The sequence below is a fragment of the Scomber japonicus genome, chromosome 19, assembly GCF_027409825.1.
Source record: "Scomber japonicus isolate fScoJap1 chromosome 19, fScoJap1.pri, whole genome shotgun sequence".
NCBI classification, from domain to species: Eukaryota; Metazoa; Chordata; class Actinopteri; order Scombriformes; family Scombridae; genus Scomber; species Scomber japonicus.
This window is the reverse complement of record NC_070596.1, coordinates 22,103,572-22,114,664: the sequence shown is the minus strand read 5'-3', so window position 1 is coordinate 22,114,664 and position 11,093 is coordinate 22,103,572. Positions and strand designations below refer to the sequence as shown.

General features: G+C 41.1%; 1 protein-coding gene across 1 annotated transcript in view; it reads left to right on the top strand.

The window, feature by feature from the left end:
* The first annotated feature begins 499 nt into the window (after positions 1-499).
* The window catches only part of garnl3 (GTPase activating Rap/RanGAP domain like 3), a 68,038-nt gene continuing 57,444 nt past the window's right edge, over positions 500-11,093 (top strand). The window contains exon 1 of the mRNA XM_053340081.1: positions 500-608. Within this exon, the coding sequence (XP_053196056.1) occupies positions 511-608 (98 nt within the window). The 5' untranslated portion in view covers positions 500-510. The remainder of the gene's footprint in view (positions 609-11,093) is intronic.

Here is an 11,093-nt window from a genome sequence, read left to right as displayed (position 1 = left end):
AACCCTGCTCTCTCTCTCTCTCTCTCTCTCTCTCTCTCTCTCTCTCTCTCTCTCTCTCTCTCTCTCTCTCTCTCTCTCTCTCCATCAGTTTCATGTGGTCACCACCGAGCAGCCACTCAGTGCCGGGCTGAAGCTGAAGGAGCGCTGTGGGCTCCACACAGATCAGGATCACAGTATCTCTGAAGCCTCAGCAGCACAGTCCGCTCAGGTTGACAACTGCAGCAGTCGCCTGCTCCACAAAGCCCGCATGGAGATACCGACCAGCCGAGACCATGCACCTCTGAAAGCCTCAACACACACGTCTTTTGTTTAGCCTGAGGGGGAAGAAAAGTCTGCAGGACCACTTTCCTTTGAGCGTCAAAGGATTTTTTTTCTCTCCTCTTCTTTTTCGGCCAGCCCGTCTCTCTTGCTTCCGCCTCGCAGTCCACTGCTCGATTTTTGACTTTTTTTTTCTCCCCTTGGAAAGAAAGCACTACTGTTTCCACGAGTCTACCTGCTCACCCAGCACCCATGAATTCAGATAAAAATGTGTACCTCGGCAGAGACAAAGGCATCATGCGGAAGAGAGCATTGCTCCTTCGGAAAGGTTGCAGCTTCGAGATTACCAGGTAGGTGCCTATTTTTGGGGAGGGGGGCGATGTCTTTATTTTTTTGTCTGGGACAAGAGGAAGATCAAAATGTACCTAGAAAATACCTAAAAGTGGTACTTTATATGAAGCCGCACAATGAGTTTCTAATGTGTATTTCACCTTGTGGAGTGGTGAATTTGCAGGATCCGTTGAATGTGTGCGTGTGTGTGCGCGCGCGCGCATAGATAAGGAGGGATGCCCCGACACACTGGTTATAATGCATCCAGAGGTTGTGTATTCATACAGATGACTCTGATTTCCGCCCGTCTGGACAAAATTACATCCTGATTGCTTTCGTTTGTCAGCTTATCTTTTTTTTTTTATCTCTCACCACATGTCTTATCATGGTGTGGGGGATGCGTTACGCACGGATACATCTCGTCTGCACCTGACTCTGCAATATTTCTGACACTGCTGTATGAGTGGCAGGACGACGTTAATTGTTATTTTATAGCTAGTCAAAGTCAGGCATTGATTGTCCATCCCAGCAACCAGGATGCAGTCCAACCATAGGGTCCAACCATGCCATAGAGGGTTGAGAATATGCAGATTTCATTTCAACCTAAAAACTCCCACAAGAGATCAATTATCAGTGATCAGTTTTTCTCCAGTCTAAGACACAGTTATGTCACAGAGCCAAAGCTGGACACCTGTGAAGTCACAGGCACCCTGAGGGCACAGACATATGAAGGCAGGGGTCTTGGTGACAGCTAGACCACATAAGGTGCAGCTGATATGACTTCTCAGCATGGTGCAGCTGGGATTTTGGCAAACCCTGCTGGAGGCCTCCTTTGAAAATTTCCAACAGGATGATACCGACTGTGTGCCACTGAGGTGTTTCGATGTCCTAACCTCTGCTGTTTTCTGTGTGGTCCATGCTTTAAGTTAGCTGTCAGAAGTTTCTATTCTTAACGGTGTTCACTTTTACTGATGTCTCACCAGTTCCTTCCTCTTTACGTAATCTCACACTGTCAGCAAGACTTCCTAGCTGAGTATTGTTTGTCAAGAACTGATAGCAGTTGTATTGGAGCGTAATCTTTTGCACATAATATATCAAATGAGTTTGGAGGTGTTTTCATTATCTCGATTATATTGTCTTGTTCAGCCCTCACATCCCACCTCCACTCTAATTTTCTGCTATTTCAGACAGTATTCGGAGGTGTGCTGAAGTGTAAATTTACTCAAGAATTCTGCTTCATTGCTTTCGTAGCTGATAAGTTTGTCTCAGTATGTGTGTGATGTTGAGACTTGTGTGCTCCATCCGGGCTGTCAGGTCTCACTGTCCAAATTGGAGGCTGACTGACTTCAAGGTGCAGGCGGAAGTGAGATTTGGTCAGATTTGTGCCAAGCACTTACTTTCAAATTACACAGACTTTCTAATTAGCTTGATTTATCCTCTGTAGCGAAAGAGCTTGTGTCCACTCTGTGCGCTTTGGACAAAGAGTCACATTGTAAGGCCTCCTTGCAGACCGTCTCTCAGACACTAGCAGCGTAACAGATAATCAATCAGAGTCAAGCCTGAAGTGCCACTGCACTGGGAAATAGATTCTCCACTGAACTGGGGGGACATGAGAGACACTCCAGTAAAGGGGACTGCTGCTGCTGCTGCTGCTGCTGAGAAGTCTGAGGATAATTCACTATACTGCAGAGACCCAACACATTTGGACAGCTTCATAAGCACACATGCAGTTGGAAACCTGCTTTCACGTGCATAACCACACATGCTCACACACAGACACTGGCTCAAGTGTTTCCACATGTTGGACTGTAGAAGTTTGTCATGAGGGAAGCTTTATCTGGACCTTGATCTGACCTCTTTTTCTCCTCCAGGGTTCAAACACTCTGACTGTGACAGACATCTCACAGTATAATAATGTGTTTTGATTATTGTAAGCAATAACTATAATAATAATTTCACTATGCAGAGTTTGTCACTAGGAGACAGTTTCCACATTATTTTTGCCAAAGAAGGAAAGTTTCTCTCTGCTCACCTTATATCTGAGTTTAAGGTGTGTACTTACGAGCACAATTTGTGATCACAGCTTATTTGGAGCCAGTCGTGGTCCAGTAGGCAACTTACACAGGTGTGATGTGGACACTTTAAGCCTCTAGTGCTCTGTAAATGGAGTAGATGTAATTTGAAGGGTTTTTACAAGGTTAGACATTAATAATTATTTAAAGCAGAGAACTTCTATATCTCTTCAAACATGTATGAGAATCAAAGGGAGAACTTGACAGTGTAAAGTTGTCAGGATCAGCACTAATCTTCAGAAGTTAATCTGTTTCGGGATAAACATGTCAGATCACATTATTATATCTGACGGTGTTTTGGACACTGCTTCATCGTGACTAAGCCTTATCTACTAAAGTCAGCAGACTGCCAGTTGGCAGATATTCTCACTGACAGCAGGTAAGTGTATAGCTGCAGGTGAAAGCAAAAATGTAGAATAAACTACTGGAAAAAATGATGTGGTCATTTTCCTCTGCTTTGCCAGGTTTGGTGGTTGCAGGTGATGCATGTTTGTTTAAGATTTGTAGTAAAGGTATGTGTATCTACAGCACATTTTGTGTGTGACCTACTCTTGAGCTTGACAAAAAACAGATCAAGATTGACGTTGGAGTCTTGATGTCACACAGGAATAGCAAATCCTAATCCTAACAAGGTGTCCCCTTCCATTATTTTCCGTGACAATTGTGGCATGCCGCTTTGAGACCATCACTGAACTCTTGGCTCTGGTCTTTCTGTGCTCCTTACAAAACTCTCGCTGTCAGCCGAGGCTAATTGTGTGTGAATGAGATTAGGCTACATGGTGACACTTGAAGGAGCCAAAAAATCACTGACTTGGCTCTGACCAAGAACTGGCAGAACAACTCTACAAACCTAACAGACTAACTGCCAGAGAGGAGAAACGGACAAAGCTACCAGGCCATAAAAACATACTACTAACCAACAATCTAAACAAAGGATGGATACCCGGAATAAAACAGAAAATATTTCAAAGATAATCACTGTGCTTTCTAAGAATCTGACGGCAAAATCAGCAAATTCTGATGCGGTGGAAACTAACCTCATTGCGTTGGAGTGCTTGGGCCAGCTCGTCAATCCATAACAGAACATTTGTAGTTCATTTAAGGAAAGGCATGCACTGGCAGAGAGCCGTTAAGTACGTTACTGGATCATGAGGGAAGAGAGACCCATTTATCATCCAGCTAACTAACGCAGGGCAACGTGTGATTAGAACATGTTACTATGGTTTGATTTTGTAACGCAGACCCAACGAATGCATGGCGATAAGGAGCCTGTATACATAGGAGGGGCAGTTTAGGTTTGACAGCCTGGATTAGTAAGCTTTAAAATGTGTACTGTTCATTAATCAATCCGCTCAGTTTGCCAACGTCCACCATCCCTTCCTTCCTTACCGTACATGCATTCCTCCATTCAGCAGCTACTGAACAAAAAGCTTCTCATAAAGCCTCCAAACCTTCACCCTACATCAACATTAACAGAGCAAAAATAGACTCAGCCACCTAAACTCTGACAGATTCCTTCGCTCCCTCCTCATCCTCCTCTCTCTCCCTGAACTTCTCACTTCTGCTCTCAGAGGTCATCTGAGTGCATTCGCTTTGAAAAGCTATCTGCGTCTACATTAACCTCCCTTGCTGCCAAGCCCACAATGTTTTGTGGCTACAGTTGCCAGGGGTCTTGCCGTAGCTTGCTGCTCGTCAGATTGGCACAAGACTGGATCCAGATGGAGCCGGAGTGCATCTCGCTGCGTTTACGTGCTTTTGTAAATGAACGGGAGAGGGGAGTTTCGAGCATATGTGCCTTTCAGAGGGGAAAAAAAAGAGAAAAGGAAGTATGTATTAGGGCTTGTCCTCTTGAGGTTTCCTGGTGAAGCCTTTACAGTAGGCTTCAAAGCGGTATGTGAACGAAGAACATATGTTTTGAATGTCTGACTTGTTTTTAGATCTAACAGACTGTACATGGACGGGCCCATATTCATATTCTTTTGTACAGACTCAGTGAAAATGGCTGTGATAGGCCAGGCTGCTGGGTTCTCCCTCTGCGTTACAATCTGTCATAAAGCACCCAGCAGGGACTGAACTGATGGACTAACTGACATTTTTGCTGACTTAAGGCACTCAACTTTGCTGCGAATGTGATTTAGTTCTCACACACACATTTGACGCAGAACACCCACAAAGTTTCTTTGAAAGTGTGTTTGCATTAGATTAGAGAGATTGATGAAGCAGTGCCTGAAAGATGACAGACTGCCACTTACATTTATTGTCATTATTGGTCAATCAAAAAATTATGTTGTGATTAGTTGCTTGGTCTTTGAAATATCAGGAAATGCCATAACCATGGGCTTGCCTTAAAATGTTGTCCAAATCCAAATATATTCAGTTTACAATCATAGAAGAGTAAAAAAAAAAGCTAGGAACTATTCATGTTTGAGAAGCTGGAACCAGTATATTTTTGGTTGAGTTAGCAGCTAAAAATGGATCAAAACCAGAAGAGATATTGTCTATTTATATCCTGCATTCTTCTTGTCAAAACCTGGTGCCTACATTACCCACAATGCAACGTGACAGCCAAACTGTTTGGTCAAGGATTCTGGTGTGTTTATACAAGTCACGGCTAACTTAGTCATGATTGATGTGGTTCTTTTTGTTATAGGAAAACAAATATTACATTATGTAATTGTTTGTAAATTGTTTGTGTTTTGCGCTGTTCCATATCACAAAGGGAAGAGCACATATATGTGGTATTAGTTCATGTTATATACTTGTCCCTATACAAATAAACATTAAGTCACGAGTAATGAGCCTCTAAAATAAAGCAGAGGTTAAGAGCGGACTGCAGAGGTCTTGTAAACTCACTTGTTTCCACATCCTCAGATTCTTTTCATTTTCAAACTTGTAGTTTTCAGCCCCAAATGTCACTGACTCATGTGACATCACTTGAGGAAATGTAGTAGACTTTGCCCAGCTCCCCCTGGAGCCCCCAAAGACTCCATACAGCTTTCTTTACATATGCAACACCTGTTAACAGACTTTTATGTATAAAAATCAACATTATCAAAATGGTATCCCCTTAATGACTAGTCAATTATTAATCCTGAGGAAGATGCTGCTTCTACGAATTATCATTGCAAATGCAGCGAAGATGCAATATTGTTCCAATTGTCTGATTCCCATAGAAGGTTGCAGCTGGGATATTGAAATAGTGTGCAAGGCTGGTTCTGCTCTGCTCAGCCGTACAGTCAGTCTCTCAGTGAGGTCTGATAAACACTGGACAGTAATCACTCCCATATGTGGCTGCATAGCTCAGCACAACCCGGCACAGTCCAGCCATGCGCACAATACGGCGCACCAGGCTCATTTAGACAGAAAAATAGACTCAAATTACGAGAAGAAAAATACAAAAAAAAAAAAGAGAGAGAGAGAAAAATCTCTCGCTTGATTACAGCTCTATGTAAACTTTTACTCTTCGACTGGAACATCTGCTTCCATTTAGGGCTTTAAGGCGCATACCTACACATTAAAAAGCACTGTGCACTGCTCCGGGAAAGCTTGGAGGCTGGAAAAACATTTCCCATTATAGTTGGCTGGAATAAACCCAGCGTAGAGCGAGTTGTACTTAAAGCAGGACATGCGGCCACAAGCCACATGCATACATGAGTCATATAATCGAGAGTGTTTTCTTTTTTCTCAGAGTTGTACAAACTTCCTTATTTACCACGGTCACTATCAGGGATGACGCAAAGTGAAAGTGTTTGTGTGTTCAAGTGCCAGAAAGCTGAGTTTAGCCACGGTAGAAGTATAAAAGATCAAAAGACATGTGAGCAGTAGGGGCACAGTCTGTCTGTACACTGTGAGCTGCTTCACACCAGCCAGGTGCCCCCATCATAACCCTTAAAGAACGATCCAGGAGAGACGGAGGAGGAAATGGAGCCTGTGAAGGGTTACTGTTGTACATTTTTACCCTGCGGTTTTGAGGGAGGCCAGCCAAAACCTCCTCCTGGTTAGAGAGTAAGCAACAGAAAGAAAGAATGAAAGAGATGGCAGTACATGTAGAGACATCTAGGAAGGGCATTTTTTTCAGAGGACGTTGTAAAGCTGTGGCTCAAATTAAGTTGTTGATGTGTGGAATGAAAAACTAAAGAGTTGGATTATATTACATGTTGCTATTTCTTCACAACCATTCTGCACGAAGGACTCTGCATGTTCCTATTTTTCCATTTCAGCTTCATTGTTTTTGTTAAGTTAAAAAAAACAAAGCAAATTCATGTAGAAGACTAAAATATCTACACACACACACAAGTGTTGGCCTCACTTATCCCCCTACTGCATTGTACTTCCCTGAGGCAACAGAAGGTCATAATGACCCCGACACCCTCTTATTTATAATTTGTTTTTTCACAATGTAATATTTCATGAGATGCTTCTGATTTAATGAAATGAGTAGTAAATGTGAAGTGGGTATAATGTTGGCTTTTGGTGTGGGAACAACTTTTGAGGAAGTAAAGCCAACCAATGAACACGTGGTACAGTGCCAGAAAGGGGTCAGATTGATGTGAATATTTAACACTTTAACACAGACAAGATGAGAAATACTGTACAAGTATGTGCATGAATGTCTAAATAACAATCATTGATGGCAAACTGATTTTCCAATTGTTTTCTCAAATGTGCCATTGGGTCCTTATGAAGACTCAATGATGGAGACATACTGTATTATGATGTAAAATGACCTCAGTCAAAGTTTTTGCTGTCTACTCATGTCACTGGCGGTGATGGATGTAGGTACTTTGTATTGTCTAAAGGGGTGAAAGGAACCTGATGGAGTGATTTCTTTTCCCAAAAACATTGAGGACATTGAGACATTGATTGACATTGATTCATATTTGCTCTTTACTTCCTTTTGTGAAGAGCTGCTTGTAAGCATGGAAGTAAGGAATATAGAGATTTATCGTGCAGCCATACACATACTTGTATTTCTTATGCAAAGGCAGAGTGCAAAAAGGTGTGTGTCCTATTTCTGTTTCACAATTAAAAGCAGCTGCTCTCTGCTACTGGAATGAGAAACCAGAAAATAAAGAAAGGAGATGATGAAAATAATCTGGAAAATTACAGAATTATTACATAAAGACACAAGTGACCATCTGTTTGTTCTAAAACTGTGTTTCCAATGCTTGTTTTTATCCAACGTGATTAAATTAGTTCCATTCTTGTACACTTTACCCCTGACAAAACCTTTGCCCTGTGTGGGGTGGGCAGGAATGACCTTTTTTCATCAGTCGGTTATCAGAAGAAAATAATAAGGTGAAAATGTTTTCCTCATAACAAAATATAATAATATAATGAAACAATAGAGGGTTAATGTCACTATAACAATGCAATTATAAACAATCAGTGTTCATATAAAGCTTTGAGTCACAGACAATATAAACTGTACAATGTGTTTAAGTTCTTTCTCATTCAACTGTGATAAAAGTTTTAACCACAAGAGGGCAGACTCTTCCTGTAAAAACAGTGACGTGATCATATGCGTGTGACCACTGTTTCCATGCTTTGGATCTTTATCAGTTAATTTGAGCTTTTACTGTGTCTCAAAATCTGAGAAAATTAAAATGATGAGTTGGCAGCAAATTCAAAATGTGCTTTTGTTTTTGTAAGCAAAACAGTTGAATTAGTATAGAAAATACTCATTGGTTACACTTTCCACCAGGAGGAGTAAGATACATGAGGAAGCAATAACATTTATTTGGGGAACAGGTGGACTCCAGTAGCTTCAAATGAGGGTTTCATTTAAACAAGCTCACTGTGTTTGTTTGTGTTCTGCATAAAGAAATATTTTGCTGGAGGCCAGGCAGATTGTTCCCTACTCATGCATCTCATCATATTCATCAATTATTTAGGAGTAAAGTGCATTGTCAGTGTCCAAAAAACACACTTAGAGACACAACACGTTTAGCTTAAGGGCCAAGGGCAGAGTGGTGTCCAAGCCTGGCCTGATTATTGCAGACAAAAGGTTAATTCACCTGATCACATTTAATGAGAGTGCCATCATCAATCGCTGCAGCCTGACACAGTGACATTTCGCAGAGGCCATGTGGTGACCTGCTGGCATTTGGGATGCACTAGAAACAAAAGGGGCAAGGTCTGAATTCAAATCGTGTGTGTGTGTGTGTGTGTGTGTGTGTGTGTGTGTGTGTGTGTGTGTGTGTGTGTGTGTGTGTGTGTGTGTGTGTGTGTGTGTGTGTGCGCTGCTAGAGAATATGTAATCTTCACCCTCTCTAACAGCTGTGTGTTATGCCCCACAGTGCTGAGGTTTTGGTAAAAGATATTCAATATTATGTCTGAGACCCTACACACACTGATAAAACCAGACTAATGATATGAGAAACTTCAAAAGCTCTCACAATCCCAACAGACATTTGTTTAAGGGGACGTATTCTACACATTTCTGGGTCTGTATTAATATTCTGGAGCTGAACTGGAATATATTTGTATGAATTATAGTTTAAAACACTCCTTATTTATCTTATACTGGCTCTTTATGCAGCCCCTCAGTTCAGCCTCTGTCTGCAACAAGCCGTTTTAGCTCCTGTCTCCTGTCCTTCCTGTCCCCAATAAACCCACTACGTTCTGATTGGCAGACATCCACCAACTACGGAGGCTATGTCACCAAACCATGAAAAAAACTATGATTTCACTACTTGTTCTTGTTCATTAATCGAATTCTCAGCTACATCCGTACATGTCTGAGTCAAAATCCAATCTGAAACATGCAAGTGGACAACACGAACAACACATGGAGACACGTCAGCAACAAAGACTACAGAATGAACAGCTTTTTATGGGCATGTGTAGAAAAGAACATTCACATCTGACATAACAGCAAAAAAATAACAGAAAACCAATAAAAAAACATGATATTTCCCCTTTAAATGTTGTATCACTACACTACACTATCACTACAGCAAAATGCCTGTGTTCAATGCGGAAAAGTAAAGAAACACCCACTGAGAAGATGTGGGTCTCAGACATGATCAATACCTCAATCGTTTAAACTATCTCATTTTTGGGGAAAGACCAGATTTGACTCTGTTTGGTAGACTTTTATACAATTCATAGGAGAATACTCATGATAGGATATTTTTGCTTTGTTGTAATTATGCTCAGATGATGATTTTTGTTATTTTTGAGTATGCACAGTATTAAAAAAATAGCTGCAATTTTAGTTGATGGACAAAAAATGTATTTAATTCTAATTCATCATAATCAATTACACTGTTGTTTTACTTTATAAATGCCAAAATGATTGTATTCCAGTTCTAGTCTAAATATTTTCCGCTTTCTTTACTTTGATAGTAAACTGACTGACATATTTTATCATTTTCATGTTCTAGACCAAACGGCTAATCTATTAATCGAGAAAATAATCGTGAGATTGATCGGAAATGGAAAATATTTATTTGTTGCAGCTTCAATGTAAAGCATGCTTTAGAGAAAGAAGTAGCAGACTGTCAAACAAGCACTGCTTACTGTTTGCTGAAGTGTACAGGTTTAAAATCATAAAACTCTTTGCTCATTTGTCTACCTTCTTAAACTCACTGCTTTGCTATGCCTGCTGTGACAGTGTGCAGTGCAGGTGCAATAATATTTGGATCATCCTGTAATCAAATTAAGCTATGTATTGGTGCCGGTTCCTCCCGCAGGTTACATATTATCTAGGGGACAAAGGCTCATCATAGAGAAGTGACATCATGGCACATACATTGATTTGCATGTTGCGATGTTTGAATGTGTGTGACAGATAAAAACCATGCTGTGTTGATTCTTGTAAAGTTTGTGGTTGTCATGCAACATTGCTACTTACTCATTAATTTTTATACATTTGTATTTAACTGAAATGGCTCACAGTATGCTTTCTCTCTTTCTCACACACACACACTTATTTATTATACGCGTGGGAAAGGTGCTGTGGTCAGACATGGCTTACGTGGTGAGACTAAAAGGCCGGAGTGGCAGCTGTCCAGAGAGAAGGCAGCGTAGCTCCGAGGGATTAGCACACTATTGAGTCAAGAGCTCCTGATCCCTGATGAACTGCTGAGGCTAACGTGCAAAGTGCCTGTGCATACACACACACACATTTTGTGTCTACTTGTGCACTGAAACACTTCCTGGCATGGACGCATGGATTGCAAACCCACACGCTATAATGCTTACACCTACATATAAATATCCTGCTCTTTTGAAGTTGCATTTTGTCTGGGGAACGTAAAGCCTGGGATAGTCCATCACTACTGGGTCTCACACAAACATAAGAGTTGAAGAGTTGATACTTATTGAAGGTTATTGTGAATATTTCACCTCCCATCATTCAATAGAACCAAAGTACAAAGCTCACTGGTCATTCAACATAATGAGAATTGCTTTTGAGGTTGAGTGTTT